Below are 24,807 nucleotides of genomic sequence, written 5' to 3'. Positions count from 1 at the left end.
TATTTTGTAACTACAGCTCAGCATAGGCGTGGCTGAACATCTGGGATACCCCTTCTCTGCACTGATCACTCTTACATTACCTACTGTACATAAATGTAAGCAGACCATTCTTGGAAGAGGTACAAAGCTGTTGATATCGGCAACATGCAGTAAGAAAAGACTTGATGACAGGAAGATGTTTCAGTATTTCTTTCCAATCTCTTGTATAACAGGGTGATGAAACAGCAGGGATTGCCGACATGTTTTCACTGAACTAAAGTTAAGGGGTGAGCACTAACTAGACAGAGCAGTTTGAGGATTTAAAAAAAAAAAAAGTATTTGTCAGTAAAGCCATTAATGAAGCAGACAGCCTATATGCTTAAGGATAATAAGATAAAGCAGTTATCTATTTTTATTAATGTATGTTTTGTAGTGAACAAAAGACAGTCTTCTACTGAAGGGCAAATAACCAGCTATCATCTCAAACATTTAATAAGACTTTCACTGCTGCAAGGTCCCCATTGTGTGTATAATAATCTTATTTATTTATCATTGATCTTGTATTATTATCTTAGTAATGCATACCTTAGCTATTTTAACTTACGTTATATTAATCTTGGTATTTGTGGTTTTATTGTATTGAAATGGAAATAGTGATAGTTTGTGATTTAGTTTTATTTGAGCAGTTGCATGCCTTGCAAAAAAAAAAAAACCTCTGTAGAAATTAAGACAGCAATTTTTTAATACCTGTGCACATAGCGATTAATACTTTGTATTTGGGTATGTTTTATCTCACTAATATTGAAATTTTTCTATAAGTGAATTGAATGAATCAACTACATGTTACTGTTTTCATGGCTAATTCTGTAATATTTCATTATCAAAACTGTTGGCTAAAAAGGAAGTTCTCTTCACGAGCCACGCCATGTGTATTGTACAACTGACACTTTGTAACTAGTTAAACAATGAAAAGATTTATCATTTTTGCAGCAGTGTCCATGGTTCCTTCTTTTTTTGAACATACGGCACCACACCTCTTTGGATATAAGGTGAAAAGAAGGCCTTAGCAGATATCCATGAAACAGTCAGAACTCCTTGAGTTTAAAAAAAAAAATTTAGAAACTTAGACAGAGACCTTCTTCAGTGCTGGTATGCAAGAGCAAGGCAAGAGCAAGTACCTTGGCATGGGAATGGGTTGGTTATATTGTTTCATGCTTCGCACAACAGTGATTTCATAGGTCCAGGCAACAGGTCTTTTAAATGAGTGCTGTCAGTCCTCTTTGGAGTTTCAGTATGCTTCATACTTGTGCAGCAATTGCTATTGCAAGCGTTTTACAGCCTTTGCCAGGATGTCTTCTTTCCACATCCTGCCTTTATCATTCTCCTCTGCTTTAAATATTTTTACAAAAGTACGGTCTGTCCCAAAGGTTAGTTCAATCTGACATGCACGAATTGTCTCTTTACACTCCTTCCCTTTACAGAATGAGTGTTCTGTGTTATTATGCAGAGCTATCCTCTCACAGTTCCTCTCCAAAAAACCACCAGATTTCATTTAATACTGGATAGACTTATTAGGTCTACTCTTTAGGTGCAGCCTGAGTGACTTCTGAGAAACTGTTTTACTTTAGTGCATTAATCATCTACTTTAATCTTATCCAAAAATACATGCACAATGTGAAGAATGGCAGTTCAGATTAAAGTAGTTAATCTGTTTCCTGTCTTTGGAGTCTCTGTTGTTTCCTTGTCTTGCTTTGAGCAGCCCTCCAATTCCTGTTTTTCTAACAGGTTTTGGTTCCCCCACAGTGCTCACACTTGTGATTAAGCATTGTATTTTCTCACTTTTTCTTCCAATTCTGTCTTCTACACACAGTTTCTCTCTGTATCTGATTTTCTTTCTTCATATTATATTTACATCTTAATATTGATGCACCCAATGGTGCAAAACCAGTTCAGATTGCTCCCATATCGGATCTACTGACTTTCAGGCTATCTTCTTATTCCCAGTTCAGCTATCAGTGCAGCTATCAAAGCTGCACATTCCTTCAACAATTTTCTTGCATACTGCCCCCACTCAACTGTTCTAGCCCATTGCTCCCCCAGGAAAATATTTGGAGCTATAGTTATAATTTGAAATAGAAAGTTGGAAGGTGATATTACTTGGCCTGGTAGAGTATAATCCATATAGTATATTTTAACTTACATTTTGAAATGAAAAATTATTTTAAACTAAAAAAAGACACTCTTCATGTTGAACATGTCAAATGACATATTTCAAGAATTTCAACATGTTTCCCAACATTTCTTTGAATTGACATATCAATCAAATCTGGTCCTTTCCTCTGAACAGTCTGTTTCAAGGAAGTGTCAAAAAATTCATAACAAACTGTCTGGAAAGCAAAAGCAAAATATTGTATAGGGGTTTTTCTTTTTTTTTTCCCCTCTTCTGTTTAAAATAAAGCCTCTTAAACTATCTACCAGCCTGTCCTTACTCTCCTGGAATACTAAATGGTAAACCAGTTGCATGAGCTGTTTCAGAACCAGTACTGGCAGCATGCTACTATTTATTTCCTTTCTGGCTTATGCTTTGTGTGCTGAATTTTTGGAGTAAATTTTTGTAACTGAAATATAAACCCTTGAGAAATCAAAGCTTATAATAAACTGAAATACTGACAGAGCCTGAACTATAGTGCGCAAATTGCAGGCTCGAAAAGCAGAAAAATAGAATCAAGAGCCTCTAACTACTCTAAATTATAGTCTCTCAATTTTTCTGTAGGGCAATCAGAAGACTATTTAAGTAGAATAATAAATTCCTACCAATTAGCTATTTGTAATTAAAATTAAACATACCAGGATCATGTCATTAGGATTTTTATAGTCAAGTACATGTTATTAAAACAGTTGTATTCTCATTGTTACATTTTCCTTAGAATGATTTTTTTTTTAATATTTTCTCTTAACATGAATCGGTTTTTTGAAAGCACTCCCCATTTTCAGAAGCTTGGAATTGTCATCATTCTTGGGAAAAGCATGTCTGCATGTTTATGCATATTTAATGTAGGTGTGTGAACACACATGCACATATGTGCACATACTCACACCTATTTACTACTTCAACAGTAAGCCTTCTGGCTTCAAAACAGTTCAGTGTACAAGTTCTAGGTAATAAATGCGTTGTTTATTACTTACGGTACATATCTGTTTTCAGCAAATTGAAAATGAATTGAATAATAGGTTGTGAGTAAAGCATTGTATTAGTGGATTTATTACAGAGCTGTGTCTGCACTGCAGCAGAGCTGTGAATTCACTGGCACATCCTTGGTTTTGATGTCTTTAAAGTAGACTAAAACACTCATTATATTGCAATTTATAAAAATGTTTTAGGGCTTCTATAAAAGAATAAAATACTGATGTGCACTGAGGACACACATAAAGGACAGGGAGATAAGTCAGTTGAACCTATATGCTTCATATTTTATAGATGATATTTTAGCTGAGCATATTGTTGTTTGTGGTAGATGGCAGAATCATCACAGTAAAGGAGAAAAAGCAGCTTGTATAGATTTTAGCACATAGCGTAAATATGCTCCATGATGAGCTGGAGGAGAATAGTGTTGTGTAAAATGATAACTCCTTTCTGTGTTACTATCTCTTATCATTGTTATTCCTGATAACTGAAATGATAAGGAGGAAATTCCACTCTGATAATGGCTTGTGTAAATATAAATTAGAAACCCTTTTTTGATCAAAAAAACTTGCAAACTAAGATGATAAGAAATGTGACTAGAGAAAGGGGAAAGGTTTATAAGTGAATATGCATATTTCATTGCCTTTAATGAATGATGGTCATCATTAAGGTTTGTGGTTGCATGGATCAGCTCAGGGAGAGTGTTCCATGTGAAATAAATAAGTCATGTGTGAATGCCATCTGTATCTGATTCATTCGTGGTTAATCCAAGCCAAATTTGAATTCATGACTCAAGAGAGGCGAGTCAATATGTCCTTGCCAGTATTTACCAAAGTAGGAGTCTGTGAGGATGTACAGCAAGAAAAGCATGCTGACCTTAGCTGTTCCCCTATGATACAATGGGATAACTAAAAGTCTTGGTAGGTTTAGTTTTGCTCTATCAAGAAATAAGGAAGATTTGAGGTTCTTTCAGAGACAGGAAAAATTAGTGTCCTTGGCTTATGTGTTCACTAGGGATTTAATAATGAAACTGACATTTATAGCAGTTGTCATTAATAAACTTCTCAGAACATTAACTTCCATTTCCCATTTGCTTCATTGTATAGACTATGTGTTTTGCTTCACTGCCAAGACTGCATTTTTGTTTTGAAGGGGAAAAACCTTCATTATTTAGGGCAGAAACTGTTTCCTAGAATACTTTACAGAGCAGACTTTTCCAGTCATATGATTGTTGGAACCATCCACTGGAATTAACAATTTAAAGTCTAAACATTGATGCGAGATCCACAGTCTCTGTCAAGACCTCAGAACTTATCCTAGCTTTACCTCCAAAACAGTGCTTATAAGATAATTGGTCTTCTAGAGAAGCTTCCCGATTGTGTCTATCACAGTGAACAAAGTCACCAGATTCCTGACAGTAATGATGATGAAGAGTAAAATACAGAAAGATGGTGTTTTAGGTGAATCACAAGTCATTCATGCCAGGCAAGTAAAAGACCACTTGCTGTTGTGAGTTTTTTAGGAGTACCAGCATTCGGAGTATTTTTAAATAAAACCATTTAGGCAAACTGCACTTTACAAGATCAGCATCACTTTAGTAGTGCTAAATCATGTTTTACTTCGTTTCCTTTAAACCCCAATGCCATAGCAACAATTGGGACATTGACTTTCAATATGTTGAACTCAAAATCTACTAGATGTGAAATACAGCTCCATCTCATTGTGTCATGGCCAGACTAGTAAAATAGGATGCTGAGCCAAGACCATACTAACATCAATAATAGTTGATGGGATCTTACAGCTCCGTGACCATCAAGGTGATTTATATACTGTAAATTTGTAAAGCAAGACATAGGTTGTGCTTTCTACATATGATGCATCAGGATGGTTATCACCTATTTTAAGATGAACATGAGATAGCTGTTGTCCCTGATCAAGACACTAGGGACCAAAGCAAGTAATCTAAAAGATAAGATCTGTTATGGTGTCTACTGAGGAGTGTCATAGCCAAGGGGTATGACAGCCCATGCTCAGTTTTGATTGACACAAGGTGCTTTTTGTACATCATTCATCAATTGTATAATCAACTTTATTCCTAAGTAATTCTTTTTATTACAGGAAGAAATGTAAAGATTTCTAATCATCACTTTCTTTATTCGCCAAAAGATAAATTTAGGAGTAAACTCATTTAAAACAAAGCTCTGTAAAATTCTGTCTTTGCCTGGTGATTCAATGCATGATCGCTTGTGTTTACTAGCAGGGACTATAGTAGTCACTGTTCTGTATTATATAGGCTGCTTACTGATCTCTGTGCTCTGATAATTATAATTTCCTAAAGAACAAGAGAAACTTTCTCCAAATGTCTAACATGGATTATAAATTGAAGTTGATGTCATAAAATCTCAGGAGCTGTATTTGATTCAAGCTGCAAAACACAGAAGTAATAAATGATTAAGAAGACACCAAATAATCAATTTCGTGGTTTGTTCTCAAGCCCAGCCAGTATGTTCTTCTATACCTATTTGAAATAGCGAAAGAGAGGTGATTACATGAATACAAAGTTAATCCAGTCAGATTTTGAACAGGGCAATACTTGAAAAGGTTTAAAGATTTCTTCAGGAACTTAGTGAGTAAAAACCATGAGGTTATTCTGGGGATTCTCAGTGCTTAACACATCTTTTCTTATCCCCAAGTGGGCTGAATTGTACCACATTGGCACAGTTAGGTTAGTGACTAACTGTCGCTTCTACATGTTTGTCTAAATAATATACTCAAATTTACCAGTCCAAAAAAATATTACACAGAGTAGCTCTCAATCTGCTCTAGAAAGTCCTAACCTGTTACTAACTAGGCAAAGCTCTTCATAGGGTAATGAAAAAGTTAAAAACCCCACTGGAGATAGATCATATTTAGTTACTGGTCTTTCATACTAGTTTATTCTTCCTTTTGTTTTGACCCATACAATACACTTAAGATAGTATTTTAGATGCAGATGCTTGTATTTACACCAGTTGAAGATCTGGCCCCGAGTTTGCTGACTACAATACCATGCAATAGAAATTGTCTTTTTAATCCAGCCTGATTTGTTTATGTATCAGTTTGGGAGTTTTCTCTACCTCTGAGATTTTCACAGTATCGTCCAGTTTGCAGCTCAGGGACTGGATTGTAGCCCATGAGCCATTTCCACTCAGTTTATCTGGTTGTTCTTCCCCTGGCACTGCCCCAGAGGAGATGGGGAATAGCTAAAGAAGTTAGTTCCTCCTGCCACAGCTCCACACAGAGCTGGTCTCCTGTTAATGTGGAGCAATTGCTGGGAACTGACAGAAGGGTTACCAGGGCTGGGAAATTCCATCTTGTTAGCTGCTGCAGCAGATTCATCCTCCCCTGCTTTGCTTCAGCAGAGGTGGCAGCAGTTTGGGTTGGACAGAAGTAGATGATCAGCCATCGGCCACCATAGGTCCTAGATTATGCATAACAGGTGCAGGAGATTTTCTGCAACAAATGCTGGAAAAAAAGGTGGTCCAGCTCCTGCAACTGCTAAAGTGGAACAAAGCATAATTTCATTTTAAGGAGCTAATTTGTGAAGTGCTCTGAAAATTGAAAGTGGTGGAAAATAAAGGAATTATTAGTCTTTATAGTGTTGTATACAAAATAAAAACTGCGTCAATACAAGAGGACCGCTTAACTTGAATTATCTGCAGTATTTTCCTTTATGCATCAGTCCTTCATTATTGTTCTAATGCGAACAACCTTAGAATAGCACCTTATTGGTCTGAAGATAACACTGCAAAAACTGTTTGGCAGCCTCTTCTAGGAATATGCCCTAAAGGAACTTTGCTTAACCAAATGTCACTGCATATTTTAATATTGATTCACTCTTTGTAAATCAGTGTCTTTAAAAGTGCCAAGCATTTTCTTTTGATCTTGTGGCAGAACAAGTCTGATAATGCCCACCAAAGAAACAAGAAAACTGTGTATTACAGTAAATGATAAAGAAAGGCTAGGTTCTTCTTGGTTCAGGAAGGATTGTTTAGTTCTGCCGTTGTCAATTATATGCATCTGTGTGCAATTAGGTTAGAAAGCAGCAAATAAAACTGATTTGGGAATTACTGTGAATCTGAATTAATTTTGCAGTGCCTCCCACCTGCCCTTTGTGTTGTCTTGCATATGAGAACTAAATCCTGTTGCTGGAAGTCTCAAAGTCACTTTAAACACTTGTTACATTGAAAAAAACAAAAGAATCTTACAGGTCAGATCAGTTGTTTTAATTTTATTTAGGACACACTGAAAATCAGAGACCCTCTATGGAATGGGTAATATTAATCTGATACTGGTGCAGTAGGACTCTGCAATAGCAACGTGTCCTTAATTGGTTATCTTGTTGTTCAGTACCACTTTCACCATGACAAGTGGAATGCATTCTGTTGCTCACTAAAGAGCAGTATCGCTGCAAACAGATGCATATGTTTAGAATATTTTTGTGATTTTGTTACTCGTTTACATTAGGTCTTTTAAGTAAGCTACATATATTCAGTGATTCAAACTGCCAGATGAAAGCAGTATTTATTGCTCTTACAAGTTATTTTCCTTGTATGTTGTTTTACAGACCTAATCTGTCATGGTCTTCTTGAGCAGTCAGGAAACCCTGTACAGTAAAAAAAGGTTAAATTTTTAAAAGGTTTTAATAGTCTTTGTGTGGTTGTGCATAAAGGTAGATATTCAACAGGGTTAGCAGTATGTATTTTGAAGGATCTTTACACAAAATAGTGATAAAGGATATTGATTTTAAGGAGGTGTTTGGAGGCGATAAAGAGGGCAACAAATGGAAAAATATTGTAAGACCATTCAACACAGACTGGTGATGGTTAGTTCTGAGGCAGAGGAATGGACAAAAAAGCAGAAGAGAAACAATTTGGGAAAGAAACAAGAGGTGAGCTGTCATCAGGAACAAGATTAGATAGGGATTTGATGATGAGAAGGAAAAGATTGAATTTCACGTTAAGAATATTTCAACCCAGGTTATTTTCCATTGCAAAAAGCCTTTAACATTTTGTTCTGCTCTACAGAAATTCTCATGCTGTCATTATCACTGTAGCATTTGAGTTCTTTTCAGTACGGTAGTGGGCAATAAGTGTCAAATCTATTGTCTGTAGTTCATTCCTTCCTTTTGACCTCCCAGGTGGAGGAGTAATTGCACAGGTGAATGTTTTGGTTTGGTGGTGTTGCTTGGCTTGGTTGTTTCTAATTTATATATATGGAGGGTTAGTTTATATTACATTTATTCACAAGCTGTACTTTGCACTTATGCTAGAGATGGGAAGTGTGAAGGGGAAGCAGGGGAGGAAAGGAAAAGGCAGGGGAAAAAGAGAAAGGTCTATGTTATACACCAGAGAATAGTGAGATTTGTGATGGTTCTTCAGTCCTGAGGGGCTTAATTTGAAAGTCTGTGTGTGGCCATCTGGACACTTAGCTTCCTGCATAAAGTAACTTTATTTTCCTGCTCAAATGAACTCTAAACTTTAGAATTTGAGTCAATTACTATGTACCTTGGACGCAATTTGCCTGGGGAAGCTAGTTAATCCATTAAATAACCCTGCCCTTGGGAATATAGTCCTTTAAAAAAACCAAGGTAGTGACCAAAACCTGGTGATTTACAGAAGTGAAATAGCACAGCCACAACAATAAGGAAATACAGTCACATAATGAGAAATTAAGAGACGGAAATAAATGCTTTCTGTTTCTTATGGGATATCAAAATACCTGGGTTAGAAATGGGTCTGGAAAGGTGTCTGAGTCCATTCTCCTGCCTTCAGGCAGGACCAAATATACTTAAGTCATGCCTGATATATATTATTTTGAGGAGTTCTTAAAATATCTTTTACCACTAATGAACCTCATTGCTTCTTTGCCCGTTCCCTCTGGACATTTCTAACAGTTCGTAATCTTCCTGTTTCCAACTACTTTTTGTACAGTTGATAATTGGCCATTGCTTACGTCTGCTGAATATGGTGTTAGGATTTCTGGGTCTTCTATGTCACTCTCCTGCTTATACCCATATTATAAGATCCCTGTTTCTCTGGGTTTTGTTTTTCTTGTTGGCAATAGGATGGTGGGTTGACTGGGGATCACTGTACCACATGTGGAATTCCCCAGATCCCTTTTTGAAGAACTGCTGTCTGGCCAAACTCTTTCCCCACGCCGTGGTTACTCCTACCTCAGTATCAGACTTCTCTCATACTGTTGTTACCAAAATCTCGGAATGAAGAACTTATCGACACCAATGTGATGCAGATAAGCAGGCACTTCTTTATTGACGTCCGGGTGTGTGAGTGAGTCCTCTCATGATCAACGCACACCAAGCTTCAAAATCAGATATCATATATAGGACTTATTCATACATATTCATTAAATATTCATGCATAATCATAATATTTCCCATAAATCATTAACATGTTCTCCTCCCATATCCGATTCTGCGCAATAGAGCTTAGAAAGGTCCAGAAATGGGTCTGGGGTACGATTTGTGTAGGTGGTATATGAGTCAGTGGTCGCGATCTCCCCCTGCCGGAATTACCTTTTACTAAAGTTCACGGTTTCTTGGCAGGCAACTACAAGCTGTTCCAGTCGACTCTTCCCAATTTCCATTAATCTCATATTTTGACATCTCAATACACTTTCTATATACAGAAGACTGGTCAGATACAAAGAAACCTTTCAAACCCTAAATTATTACTTAAGTTTCAACAATGATTCCAGCCCATTCTTCTGGCCTTAGTACAAGATGTACAGAGGGTCTCATAACAGCTTTTACTAAATAATCATAAGTTTCTTCAAAATATATTTTTATCCTTCTATATTTCTATTTATAAAATAACTCTATGAAATCAAATAAACAAAGTCAATCAATCTTAACTTTTTAACAAATCGATAACACTGCTGTTGTATTAATTATCACGTATTTCAATTTAGTTTCCCAAAATATTTTCTGTTTATAATCCTCAAAAGAGCAGCCTTTCCCAGTTTCATATCTTCATTCAGAAGAAACGCCTCGTGTCGGTCCCAGTTCATTTGGCACGGGCAGTTCCCTCTCAGTCTCTGGCAGAGGCAGTGTGGCTTAGGCCAGGTATCCCATTCTGCTCCCAGTTGCCATATTTCCTTGGGACTCTCAGACCATTCCCTGTGGTCTGACGTTTGTATATTCACTCATGGGATGGAGGTACGGTGGGTGGAAGTAGCCCGATTGACAATAAAATAGTATGTCTGAACCAGAGTGCTGTTCTTGGTTGCTGCAAAGATGCATTTGGAAGGAACAGTGCTTACTGCAGACTACGTGAGCATCCTGTTTCCAGTTTTCTCTCTTGGAAAGTCTAGGGGTGGGGAGAAGCTTAGTGATCTACCAGATATTTGTATAGAGCATCTCTGAGGAAATGGTAAAGCTTCAGGAAATGTTCAGTCATGGATAGACCACTTGTATTCCTTGTGCAAAGTATATCTGGGCAGACAGTGAGGAGAAGAAGTGTAGTACATTTCTCCCTCATCCAGCTGAAATATTAGAGTTGCAATCTGGTAGTTTTAAATCATAGACAGCTGATTAAAACAGATTTGTTAAAAAGAAGTTTAACCAGAATTTACTATAGGTAAAGTGTAAAAAAGGACAATTTTCCAACTGGTGATTTGGAGAAACTCTCTCTATATTTTTAATCGGGAAGGCATTGTTGAACATCAGCAGGAAAGTAATGGCATGGGGTTTATTTTGGAATGGAAATTTGGTCTATTGCTTTGGTCTGTGTTGTGGACAACTAGAAATTGCAATATTTAAGGTAGAAGGAGGTGAAAACCTGTGAGTTGGCTCCTGCCACAGCTGAAGGCAAGGCAACAATATTATACCAGTTATTACTGAGGAATTTTGCTTATCCTCCTCAGATTAAATATTGCTAATGAATGAGCAAATAGCAAAGAAATGAAGGAATAGCAATTAATTAGGATGATGAGTAAGAAGGCACTAAGAATACACCAAAACTAATTAGGTAATAATTGGGAAGATAGCCTTCTTTCATAATGCTAACATGTCATATTGCAGTAGTAGTAGTAATAATAATAATTATTATTATTTAAAAAAGAGCAGCATGGTTTTGTATTACTAGGTGACAGAGTCAACCTCATGTAATTTAACAAATGGGAAGAGAGAGATCCAGATCACTAGACACCTATTAATCTGATTTTAGTAGTCTTACTAAGCTTTTGAAGAATTGAACAGTAGAGTAATCAAATGCCTGGAAATGAATAGAAGGTAAAGTGAAGCAGGCGTTTATCAACAGTCAATTGTTCAGGATTAACCTGATCTCCTCTGATAAAAGCTTCGTAGTTTTTTCTCAGACAAGAAATACAATAGATTTCATTTGTTAGATATCAATAAAACATTTTATATACTGTAATGATGGAAATTACTCGCTAAACCAAGGAATAGGGGGTTTGAGAGAGGAACTGCAAAGTGAATGGTGAACTGGCAAGTGGAATTGCCTGCAGTTTGAGCTGGTGGAATAACAGCTGGCTGAGACATTAGAGTTGCTCAGAGACCAGTGCCAGAGATGATCCTGTTTAATGCTTTGACCTTGGCTCAAAATTAGGAATATCTTGATGAAATATGCTGACGATATAGATTCAGCCTAGAAAAATAAGCAGAAACATTGGAATGACACCATGGAAGTTGTAGTACAGGGGGATGCTGTTGGTAACAAGAACAAGAACTTCTGTTAAAAGATGGAGCTTGTTGGTTGGAAGTGATTGGAAAGAAGGATGTACTGAAGGTATTTAATGTATTGAGTAATCTCAGAATGACATTGTCTCAGAATAGTGGCTCAATCAGGAAAATGCTATATATCAAGCAAAATAATTTCAGTAAAGAGATACAAAAGTATTGATCAACTCTGAAACATTAGTAAGACCTCCTCCAGAATACTCATTAGATCACAAATGCAAGGGGCAGCAGAGGTACAAGAAAGAACAACAGAAAACCTGTTTTCCAACAGGAGACTTGTTTTCATAAAAATACTGACTGAGAGAACTTATGACTGTTCTCTGCAAAATCAGAGGATGTAAATCCCAAAGAAAAACAAGTGTTTTGAAACACAACTCAGTGTTACCAAATAAAATACCAAACAAAACATCTGTAAACTCTCTATGGATAAATTTTGCCATGGAAATTAAAAGAAAGTGTATCAAACTTGAAGGGCTGAAGTTCCAGACCCACCTTTCAGAAAAAGTCATAGAGCAAGAAAGTTCTCAAAATGGAGTCAGCAAGATTTCATAAACATCAGTTCTTAAAATCTAGGTGTTCACAATGGGAAGGAACAGAACTCGGTGACTAGAAACGTGCTTCCACTCCTCTGTTTTCTGGCAGCTTCTAACTTCAAAGCCTTGTTCGGGAGGGAAGTGTCATTTAGGAGGTTGGGGGGTTGGTTTGGTTTGATTTTTTTTTTTTTTTTTTTTTTTAATGTAATGCAGCCTTATGTCTAAAAGGAGACTAAGGGATGGAATTGCCTAGAATCATAGTCTTTTAAGCTAAATGAACTGCAAAAAGGGCATGTGTTGGGTTTGAGTGTGTACATTTTTGTGTATACTAAATGATAAGTGTGAAGTAGATCAACGATATGATTGCATAAGTTTAAATAATTTAAAAAATACGAATTTCTTCTGAAGATGTATATGGAAATACATAGGCAAGGTACCTTCTACCTTACCAGTATTCATATCTCACCATCACTCTATGGCAAGAAAAGTATTTGAAATATAATGGACTTTACAGTTAGGAATTTTATTCCTTCTGATACCTCTACTGAATTCAAAGGGGTTTTTCTTCTGTAATTTGTATATTCCAGTTAAAATTTCCTGTAAACTCTATTATGGTGGGTAAGGTTTGTCCAGAAAGTGGACAGATGAGCAGCAGATAATGTTACAGGAGTTTGCTAATGGATTTAATAGAAAATTAATTTTATAATTTTATTTGATAAAATAAACTAACAGAAAATTGGGGATAGAGGGAGGACTTAAGGAAATGATCCTATATTCTGATTTAAACTCCAGTTAACACTAATATTAAGATATTGTTTAATCCCTTTCTCTGACTACATCATATTTAGAGCAGGGAAAAGCAGATGAGCAAAAAGAAATTTTGCAGATACAGGGTAAGCTTGCCCAACCTCCATACTAGAAGTGCAAAATTGAAATCAGGGAGTTTGCTGAATATCTCTGGGTTTAAGTCTTAATATGCTCCATTAATTTATACAGATAAACATCTGTTTTTCATATTTCCCTAGATCAAATTGTTTACCTCAGTTACATAGTCAATAGTGCAGTATCTCTACTAGTTATGCTACAATAGAAGTAAGTTATACCACGCTAAAATGTGAAAGTAGTTGCTAGCATTCTGTGTGAGACTATATATAAATAGCTGGCAAAATTCACATAGAAAAATGTTTAGTTTGGTCACTGGAAAAATACTTTTAATGTTCAAATCTAAATGAAGAAAATATATCAAAAGCAGTTATTTTGCAAGGCTATAAAGACACAAAACTATATTCAGATTTAGGAACTTTTGTAGATGTTTATTTCGTTGAATAAAAGTTACTTTTATGAGATTACTTTTGAAATGCTGCTGCTTTCTGCTTTTTCTGCTCTTGTACCCACCAGCTATGGATTTATATAAATTGTTAAAGGTTTGGATGTTTAGAATTGTGCTATTATATGCTCTTGTTTTTCTTCTGTGTTGTTGAGAACACAATGGAAAATCATCACCTATTAACCAAATAACAGTAAGCAGCTCAATCTGTTCATTTAGCCTGCCACACTTACAAAACTAAATGAATCCAATTAAACCATGTTGAAAACATATTTTATTGAACTGTGGTAATTGCCTCAGGTAGTTTCACTGTATTTTATTCCAAACCCAAAAATTTTAAATCCCTGTTTCTTGCTTTAGAAAAGCATTTCTTTAAGCACTGTTTTTAACCAAGCCAGTATTTTCTGATATTTTTAAATAAGAATGGGTAGCCTTGAATACTACAGGCTGCTATAGCATTTAAGACATCTATATTGTGTATATTCTGAGGTACTTGTACTGGCACGCATAAACCCCAAAACCTTTCTGAACCTGAGTATGCAATGTTCAGGTCTCAGTTGCAGACCAGGATGTAGGTTGCTCTTAGTAGCTGAGTCATGTGTACCGATGCTGTTGAAGCTTGGGAGGTACAAGACCATAAGTTTATAAGGAGTTTACCCAGATACCTGGGTTTTCAATCAATTGCTACGTGGGAAGGGAAAGCTGTCCTTGACTGTTATTTAATAGAGTGTTGCTAAGTATCACAGGAATATGATTAACTTCAGATTTACCTTAGAGATAAGGATCCTTAATTTTTAACGCATTTATGAAAATATTCTGTTTGTCTATTAGGGAGTCTCCTAATTTTAATTGTTAATGTCATAATAACAAAAGTTTAGTTTGTAAATTAAATTTGGTTAATTCAACATGAAAGAAAAGCTCCTTTAGTTCTTGATCAAAAATGCAAAGCTTGTACTGAGTCTGACTAACAAATTTAGTAAGAAAAAGAAAAGATTCTTTGAAATGATATTTGAAAGCCTGTCAAAGAAAAGAAATGTAATAGTTTCAAAGGTGAATGTACATGGTAATTCCCATTTTTAACTACCTTTGATAGAAAAGAAACTGGCCAAACTCATAATCTTTGAAATCACATTTAGATAATATTTCAAACAATAAATATATGTTCTACTATAACTCTGGTTTTTGCTGTTCCACTTTTTCTTTTTTTTTTTTTTTTTTTTTCATTCCTTCTGCTCTCCAGCAACATTGTAGCTGGAGAAGAAAAGTAGGTGAGTGGGAGAAAGGTGAACAACACTTGCCACAAATCTCTGTGAAGGAAAAACTCTTACAACTCTTACACTGAACATAGTGTTTGTTTTAATAATGCAGCATTAGTAATTTCTATCCCAGCCGGTAGGCAGTCTGCCTCCACTTTATCCAACTGCTGGCAGCAGAAAGATAAATACCAACTCACTGGCATTCTTTCTTTAACTTCCAGTCAGTTGTGGGACTGAAGTCCTTGAGGCATGACACCACCTGCACAGTGGGAGGAGGTGTGACTTGTGATGTTCTTTTTGTTTTGACAGCCAGGTACCAGTCACAGGAGGCTTAGAACCTGAATTTATGATGGTTGAATGTATTCCACCTTTATTGCGTTTTTTTGCTGTTTGTAAAAGGGCTGCAGCAGAGCCTCGATGAATCATCTCTTGTGCAATTGTGTGTTCAGATATAAATTCTGTTAATCTGCCTAAAATAATAAGGATTAATTACTAGACAAGGACATGATACACTGCTTGGGCAGCTTGCAATTTAGCTGGGTGTAAATCTTGATGCTCATTTAGTTTTTTCTTTCTGTCTTTGCATCTCATCCTGACAGGTGTGTGCCCAATCACTGTGAACACGGTGGCAAATGCACCCAGACGTGGGACAGCTTCAAGTGCACTTGCGATGGAACTGGATACAGTGGTGCCACTTGTCATAACTGTAAGCCATTCTGCAGTTTTTAAATTGCAGTGGAGCGGGGAAGACACGGATGTCTTTTGGTTGAAATGAAAAGTCAGTCTTCCTCTCTGGTTGCTAAAGATCCTAAAATGTTTGTTTTTTTTTTTAGAGGAGATGTTGGCTTAATCATGCTCCACCTTATCTACATAGGGATAGCACTGTGCTATGCCATGCAAGGGATCAAAGCAGTACAGCCCTCTTAGCTGGGTGTACTGAACACACACATTCTCACCAGTTGCACACTGGAGTTTCCAATGAACACAGTGAATCTGCCTGAAGCTGTTAGGGAGAGCTGCTGGCCACTGCTAGAGAGTTGGCCACTGGCTCAGGTTGCTGTTCCTGAAGCATGTTTATATACTGATTATTGGCCATTCTGAAATCAAATTATTTATGCTGTTACGGATTTCTCAAATGAGAATATTTCCTATGAGTTCCACATGCCCTGCATTATTAAAGACAGAGAAAACATAAAGGAAAGAAAGGAACAGTGGCTCTTTTTGTAGGTTCTGAACAATGTATGCTGAGTCAGTAGTGTTTGTTTTCTTTGTCTTGTACCCTAAGTGTGGGATTTTCATCTGTGAAGTGTATTCTAATCTATCTAGAAGATGCAGAAAACTTATCCATTCCTTACTTATCTCCCTTTTTTCTTTAGCAAACAACTTCTTAATATTCAGGAGAGAATAAAATGCTTCTGAAGGGGTGGAAAGTTGAAACAGAAGCCAGGATCTATAGAAATATAGATTTAGACTACCTTAACGACAATAATGTAAAATTTTATGAAAATAATAACAGAATTCTTTCATTTTTAACCAAAACTAAACAAACCAATGAAGCAATTTTGACAATTCACAGTTGTCTGGATTTCAACAAAAAACTACTCTATTTTTTGAACATTTTCTTAATGGAATAGGGAATACATTTGATATAAAAACTATTAATGCATGTATATGTGCTCGTGTATGTATTGAACGCCAAAGTTCTCCATGGTCTGCCTACTGAACTGGTAAAGCTGAAAGAGTTAAATGGCAAGCTAACATTTATTAAAGAGATATTTAAAGTACCAATACCTGGATGAGAAATTTCATGGGCAGCCCTTTTTCCACCAAGAGTGATTGTGCATAGTGATGGCATGGTTGCATCTAATCTTGGAAAAGAAAACATGGAATTTAGAGTGAGGTAATGTTTTTGGTGCAACAAAGAAAAAAATTTCATATATTTTTCTGAAAGTATATTTCTTGATCTTTGGCTGATCTGTTACAGGCACTTGGAAAATAGGATTCCTGGGCATGTGATAGGCTGTTAAGATGTTTAACTGCAGAAATACACTGATGGAAGCTCTGTTAAGTATATTTTATCTGGTGAGCCTCTGAAAATAAGTATAATGTTAGAGGAAACACTATCATTTTGGATCCCACAGCCTACCAGCAGTGAGACTGCTGCAGCTGCATTCCCCTAGGTCCAACCAGTAGTGAGTCTGTAAATATATTCCCAGTAGGCATGCTCCTACAGAGTCCATATACAGCACATACACATATATATATATACATGGCTGGCTGTACAGCTCATAGAGTATACACATGAACACAGCACCAATGGCCCCATCCTGCTCATGTTTCTGGCTGACTGAGCCCACTAGTGAGAGCAGTGAACATGCATGCCCACACACAGTGGATCCCTCCAGCAGCTCAGCCCAGGCACTCACTCAACCCAGTGGCTCTCCCTGGATTCCAGACTCCACAGCTGCTGATGCCTGGACATTGGATGGCCTGGCAGGGTATTATTTGGGCTCCTTCTCCAGCCACTGTCTGTGCAAAAGTTTCTTAGATAGCTAAGCTTTTGTTTTGTTTCATCTTTGTGTTTAAAGAACCTAACTAGTTCTTACCATGTGTATTAATCTACTTTTAAAAGTTCTTTCTTACAAATGAGGGTGAGCAGAAAGTTATTCACCTGATAGTTATTCACCTGTCAGAATATGTGAAGTCTTATGATTTTCTAAAGTATAGAATTTGATGGCACAGGAATGCGTGAAAACCAAAAATTATAGCATCAAACCATATACTGAGACAACCTTAACTGCCTTTATTGAGCTGGCAATATCTATCAATATTTACAAGTTCATGTTCCAGTATTAGATACAGCTGCAAATAATGAGAGGATTTGCTGATGCTTGCCAAAGGTTATAGTTACACTGTCCTGAGGTCCAGGGCCTCAGCTCTGCTGCGATGATACTGTCCCTATCAGTCCTTTCCTCCTTGTGCAGCATGCCTGGGGGTGCAGGCGTGCTCGGTGTGCTGCCGTTTGCTTTTGTGTTCTGATGTGTGTGGCAATAGTGGTACAAGAGAGGTGCTGGTGGAGGCAGGAAGTTGGACTGATAACGGGTGTGTGGTATAAAAACAGCTGAAAGCAATTTTAAACAGCATTGTGGGTTGTGTGAAAGGCTGTAAAATTTAGCAGATGCCATGATTCTATGGAGCAGGAAAGTGTTTAAATGCAGATAGCATTTGTTCAGTACCATTTAACTTAAATATATGATTATTTTACAAAACAAATGGTATCATACTCTGCAGTAAAATATGTATTTCTTTTCTCAATGTATGTTTGCGCAGTGGGTTTAACAGGGCATTTGTCAAAGAGGGTGGAGTCAAGACTATGTTAGTGGGAATGGTAACTCCATAGTTGGTGACTTTCATGAGTTGGGACTTTTGCTGAGCTTCATGGAGTAAGCTAATTCTGTGTTACTGAAGGGTTTTTTTCAGTGAATAGATTTTGCTTTGGTCAGGGAATTCGATACATTCCTGAGCTTTTGACATGAAACAAGGCAAGGCTTTGCAGCCTTGACTGAATTTGAGACTGCAGTTCTAGGTTACTTTGAAGTTGAAATTCAAGGTCAAACTCAAGGAAAAAACTCCAGGAATGAAACAGAGAAAAATGTTTGCATAAAGTTCTTGTGAATCAAAATGGCTTTGTTTTACACAGGTCTGGTCATAATATATTTGTAGTATAGTAGTGAAAACTAAAATTAGTCTAGAGAGATAGAGAAATATGTATTCTGGAGCTGAGACATAATAGAAACTATAAACCAAAACCAAAGGGCTATAAAAGGAAAAATTTCAAATAAATAATTCTGAAATAGCAACTTTAATTCATATTATCTCTCCAATTGCATAAATCATGTATGTACACGTGCCATTTAAGGATCATGAAATAATCTGCTTTTCAGAATAGGACATTGTTACAGTAAGGCTCTTCATCTTTCAAAGATACACCAAAATCTCCAAGCTCTGGGTGTCCACTTCCTTGTTATTTGTCAGAGGTTTAAGCAGCCATTCACAGAAAAATGTCTCTACTCCATCGTAAGTTTTTTCATCTAGCTACAGCTGTGTCCCTGGAGTCCAATGGTGAATGCACCAAAAATACTGGAAAGTTGCGTCTCTCATTGCATGGTAAATACCCTAGAAATCTGCCAGATTTCCTTTGGCGAACAGATATGCACTGCTCAAGGGAATACTGTGGCCTGGCAAATATCACTCTAGAGCGTCAATTTTATCATTAGACAAGACTAAATGATAAATGAATGTATTTACGTAGAAATAATGACTTACAGTGATGAAACAGTTTCAAAATTAATTAAAAAATAATTATTAGGATTATAATTAAGTATCATTCTTACTAGCTTTATTGCATCAGCTATATTTTATTCCCTAATTGACATTTACAGCCTACCAAAGGCTGACCTGCCATGCAGAGTTCTTCAAACAATATTTTTTTCAGAGTACACTAGTAAATTGTTCCTGGAGCCTTTGGAACAGGAAATCATTTTCCTTATTACGTCTCTTCTCCATCATGATCTACGGGTAACACCAGTCTGCTGCACCTTGCACAAGTTAATACATCTAGGTTTAGGTTCAAATGTGCTTCCTGCTGTTTACAGCTGATTTAAAATGGAGTCATATAAATTTACAAATAATGTATGAAGATAAATAATGATCATTCAATCTCTTTGTCTCCAATCTTTAATATACAGCCTAATGCATATTCTCTCTAGAATCTGCATGTAAGGGAAACACAGTAAAGGACTTACAGACTTTACCATGACTATGATGTATCTACCTACTACCTTCTGCACAAACTCTGTTAGATTTAGGAAAAAGTCAAAACAACCTAGTTTGACCATATTTGCCTTCTCTTAATGATTTCCAGTAGCAAAAAGTCCAGTTTGCATTTAAAAGATTAATCTTAATTATATCCATTTTTACTCATGTGAGAGACAAGTTCTATTCTTTAATTTCACCTTTAAACACACACTGTCCTTTCTTTTACATGTGTACAGCCCCCATTCCTTCAAGAACATCGGACAGGAAAGAGTTTGCTTATGAGTCTTCAGTTGTTGCATAAGAGGGACTAGCATCCTGCTCACAATCTGTTGCCTGTTAGTTCTGTAAAAGCAGTAGGAGCATTACTACCGTACACACATTGGTCCCTAGAGGCATTAATTGCATTGGAACAGACAAAGAACACAACTCCATTGAAAAACAACATACACATTTTTTACATTTTTATATATTGGCAATGTGCTGCCAGTTTGAAGGTTGTGTTGTTTGTGTGTTGTTGTTTTTTTTTTTTTTTTTTTTTTTTACAAAATGAGTATTTGAGACAATGAAGTTATTCTTAGTTTCCGTATAACAGACCTTGACCTCTGAATTTTCTGGCTTTGTCTTCACATAGCTGATTGTGAATAAATGTTACCCTATAATTTGGAATGTGATTCAAAGTTAGCAAAGACTAAAGCACTAATCTCTTGAAATGATAAATACGTTAAGTGTCACTGGCAGTCTAATGGGCATTGATATTTTTTGCCGGGAATATTGACCTTTCCCCTAAAATGAAATACTGCTTTAATAATGAGTTTAATAGTATCTAGAAATATATTTTGAGTAAGAATCATTTGTGATTCACATTGTAGAAGCTGTGGTAATTTGGATTCCTGATTACTGCCAAAATCTAGAATTTGGCAGAAAAATTACAGAAACCCAAATGTAATCTTCATAGGTTGTGATCTTCAGCAAGACCTCAATCAATTGGTTTGTAATTTATTTTCCTGTATTTCCAAAAATGAGGAAACACCTGAAACAATAGACTGTCTACATTTAGAGTCTGGATAGGAAAGGATGGTGTGGCAGTGATATTTTTCTGTCAGCAGTTTGGGAAATAGTTCCATAGCAAGAAAGAAAACACATAATTTGGAAAAAAAAATATGCTGTAAGCTTTACTTTAGAAAAAAAAAAAAAGAAAAGAAACTGTACAGATGTATAGTCATCCCAAAGAAGGAAAGTATAGTTTTGCACTTCACTGGAGGCTGGGGGACTTCTAAGAGAAACGTGGTTGTCTTTGTGATCTCAAACAAATTTGTTAGGAGACGTAAAGGCCTTGCAGTTTTACAAGCATATTAATGCATTATTTGATCAGGAAAAAAAGTTCTCTCAAGTCACAGATTATGTGTACGGAAGCATTTTCCTTTCTTACAGTTTAATGAAGGGGAAAGTGTGAGTAAAGAATAGAAAAACACTAACAAAAAATGTGTCTGCTGCAATTAAAAATATGCAATGTTGCAGGGTTTCTTACTTGTTTAACCTAATCTGAGTGAAATAAGCCAGACTGTCCACTGAGGCTAAGGTTGTTTGGGTACTCGTGAATCAGCTTGTATAACTGTGGACACATAAATACACTAATTATTCTCAGGAGAATGTACAGGCAGCCAGAGTGCCTTCAGGCAGCAGCAGAATAATCATCGTCACTAGGTAATCTGAATGTGGAGTGTCATTACAGACAAAACACAGAAAAAACCACTAATTTTTCTACTGTCTGACAAGATGGAAGTGGTGTGTATCATACTGGGTGCTATTGGAAGGCATTTGAAGGACAGTGCAACCATCAGGCACAGTCAACATTGGTTCACAAAAAGAAAGTCCTACCCAACTAATGTAATATCCTTCTACAAGAAGGTCGTCTGCCTAGCAGATAAATAGATGGTGGTAGATGTAGTTTTTCTGAATTTAAGTAAGGCTTTTGATACTGTCCCTCACAGCATCCTTCTGGACTTCTCCAGCTGTGAGATGAAGAGGTAGTTGGTACCCTGGGTGAAGAACTGGCTGAATAGGAGTGTACCCTGACAGCCAAGAGCACAAACTCTATCCTGGGTTGCAACAAACATGTCCATTCAAAGAGGATCAAAGAACCAAACAAAAATGTATCCAAGATGATAAAAATGGAGAGAATTGTTTTTCTTAGTACGTTTTAAAGATAACGTTTCTATTCTGTTCCTTACGACCTCTCCTTAAGATTGGAAGAGTAAATTTATTCAATGAAAAAAAGAAAAAAGATAGGCGCAACTTCCTAAAGAAAGTTTCACAGGAAAAGTGAGAGGGACATCCCAGCTTGCTGGATAGTAAAAAGCTGAAGGATCTGTTTGCATGCAAGAGGCCTAGAGAATGTTTACTAGCTCGTTGAAGAAGGAGTGAGTAAAAGAAAGGTGTTTCTGCTGGCTGGGCTTTCCTCATGTTAGTTTTTATTCAGACTGTCAAAGAAATATCCAGTTATTAATTTTCTTTCACATCTTTTGCTCCCAAGGAATTGACTGAAGTTTGGGTACATATTACCATGCCTGTCCTCTTGGTTAGACCACCCATCTAGTCTTCTCCTGTGAGATGAAGGAACCAAACACAGTTTATAATTTTTTTTTTCAGATAAAATGACAAATATCATAGTGGGCCATTTGATTTTTTGGCCCTCACTTCACATATATAATTCCTAGTATCGAAGAATAGAAGTTATGTTCAGCACAATGATTTCTAAGGTATATAGAAGGTTATGTGGAATGTCCTTCAAAATGGTATTATAAATACTTTCTAAGTTAGGTTTTCAGAAATCCCTCATTTAAGATTTTATCCCCGTAAATGGTAACAGAAAAAAGATAAAACTATAGCCAAGTCTTGGTCCCATGTCTAACAACATTGAAATTAGTCTTGTTGCATTTGAAATGACTCTGTGCCTCAGCTGGATTGCTGCGTTAGTCTTGAATTTGGCTGTTTCCTCAGTATATCTCCTACCAGTCACTCGCCATGTGGTTTTTTAATAAACCTGGAGGTGAGTCACTGGGAAATGTCTCCTTTGTTGCCTGGGATTTAAAGAAGCAGTGCTGGAAGGTCTGACTGGATGGGTCAGGCAGACGAGAAGTTTTTGTACAGCAGCGGCTGAGGACCCTGAGAGCACCGTTAGGGTCTAACTGCCTGAGAGCACAGCAAGGTCCACTCACCACCCTGTGGGTCTGGACGCTCATCACCACTGGAAATGGGGCACACTGCCCTGCCCTCTGCTCTCTTCTGGGCAGGCTCCTGCTGTCCTGGCTGGTCTTCCTGAATGGTCCCTGTGCCTGGCCTGATTTTTCCTCCTGCCTGATGGTCTCCTGGGCTGTCAGCCCTGCTCAGACTTAGCCTGGGGACAGCAGGATGGTGGGATGGCACCCGGTCAGTGAGGGCACAGACTGTGCGGGGATTGTCCGCATCTTATGACTCGCCTCCCTTGCAGGACAGCTCTCACTGCTTCTGAAATAGAAGTAATGTACAAATGTCCAAAGATCTGCCGCTTTTTTTTTTCCTTCCCTTCCCCCCCCCCCCCCCCCCCCCCCCCCCCCCCCCAAGCTTTCTGATTAGATTCCAGAGAAGTGGAGGGAGCAATGTATTACAGCTACCACTTAAAAATGCACAGATATGCTAGCTTTCAAGCATCGTTTCCTCTGCACATTGTTCCTGGATGCTGCAGTGAGTTACACTGTGGCAGCCAACTGTTATGCTCGTACAAGCCCAGACTTACCCACATCAGGTTTGTGTGTACATCAACATTGTTCGCCACTTTTAATGCTTAATAAGAAGCAAACATTGTCTTAGTTTTCTCCTGCTACTTGCTTGTTTCCTTTGCAGAAAACACGCCTCACTCTTAAGCATTTCTCATCCTTGTATCTCCTTGTATCTCCAACTTTTTGAAAGCAAATTAGATCTGTTGGTCTAGCTACTAATGAGACCACAGAGTGGATCTGCAGGTATGGTCACAGAACATATTGTCACTAAGTCTCAGGAGGTTCATATTGTCCCTGGCAGCTCAGTTCTGTCTCGGGTGAACTTCCATGTCAGTGCAATTTCAGACTTCTCCACTGCTATTTACATCTTGGCAGTTTATTTAAAACTAGCCATCCCAACTGTGGTCTTTACACATGACAGTACGCATGTCTCCTTTTTAGAATATAAACTGAAACCCCTAACACCTCTTGCACAGCTCACTAAACACTTCATGGTGAGGAATGGCTTTTGTCCTCTACCAGGCAAGACTCTATTAGAGCAGAAACTTGGATAAGAAATGGGAGACTGCGACCCACCACCAAACCTGCTGTTCAGCTCTAGTCATCTTATTTGTCAAGAGCTCTTGTTAACTTCCGTGGCAGTTTTATTACAGCCAGGCTAATGGCATTGAGTCCTGTCAGCACTGAGCCTTGTGAGCTTTATAAGGAAAAGCAGATTTTTATTAAAAACACCAATTAAAATCTATTTTGAATCAGTAAAGTAAAACCTGTTGCTTCCCTCTTCTTTCTTTAGTTCTCTGTTCTTTTTGCTTGGATGTTGGTAAGATAATGAGTGAACCTTATAAATTTGTGTTTCATGTGTGAACTGTAGGAAAAAACCTCTGTCAGAATGACATAGAGGTCACAGATAGGATACAGTAGGAAATTATTTCTAATAAGATAAATCTCTGACTTGTGCACCTCTGTTCATAACTCTTATTGTTTTTACCATTGATGGCTTTCAGCCTTTGCACGCTCTGAGTTGCTTAGAAGTTTGTAAAAGTCAGTTTAAGTTGGTTGGTTTGGGTTTTTTCCCCCCAGTGAAATGGTATTACCTTTTAAAATATTTTTCTAATGTTAAATTCAGGTTTTGATTTCTTGTGTAAAATATATAGGAAAAAAATATTTAGGAAAGATTTATCATTTCTGTCATAC

General features: G+C 37.1%; 1 protein-coding gene across 2 annotated transcripts in view; it reads left to right on the top strand.

Moving 5' to 3' along the window:
• Positions 1–24,807, top strand: part of CNTNAP2 (contactin associated protein 2) — a 1,159,974-nt gene that overhangs the window by 733,337 nt on the left and 401,830 nt on the right. For both annotated transcript variants that reach the window (XM_056337119.1, XM_056337120.1), the window contains one exon: positions 15,637–15,743. In XM_056337119.1, the coding sequence (XP_056193094.1) occupies positions 15,637–15,743 (107 nt within the window). The remainder of the gene's footprint in view (positions 1–15,636; positions 15,744–24,807) is intronic.

The sequence above is a fragment of the Falco biarmicus genome, chromosome 4 (genome assembly GCF_023638135.1).
Source record: "Falco biarmicus isolate bFalBia1 chromosome 4, bFalBia1.pri, whole genome shotgun sequence".
Taxonomy (NCBI): Eukaryota; Metazoa; Chordata; class Aves; order Falconiformes; family Falconidae; genus Falco; species Falco biarmicus.
The sequence above is the reverse complement of the archived record's forward strand: the minus strand, read 5'-3'. Positions and strand labels throughout refer to the sequence as shown.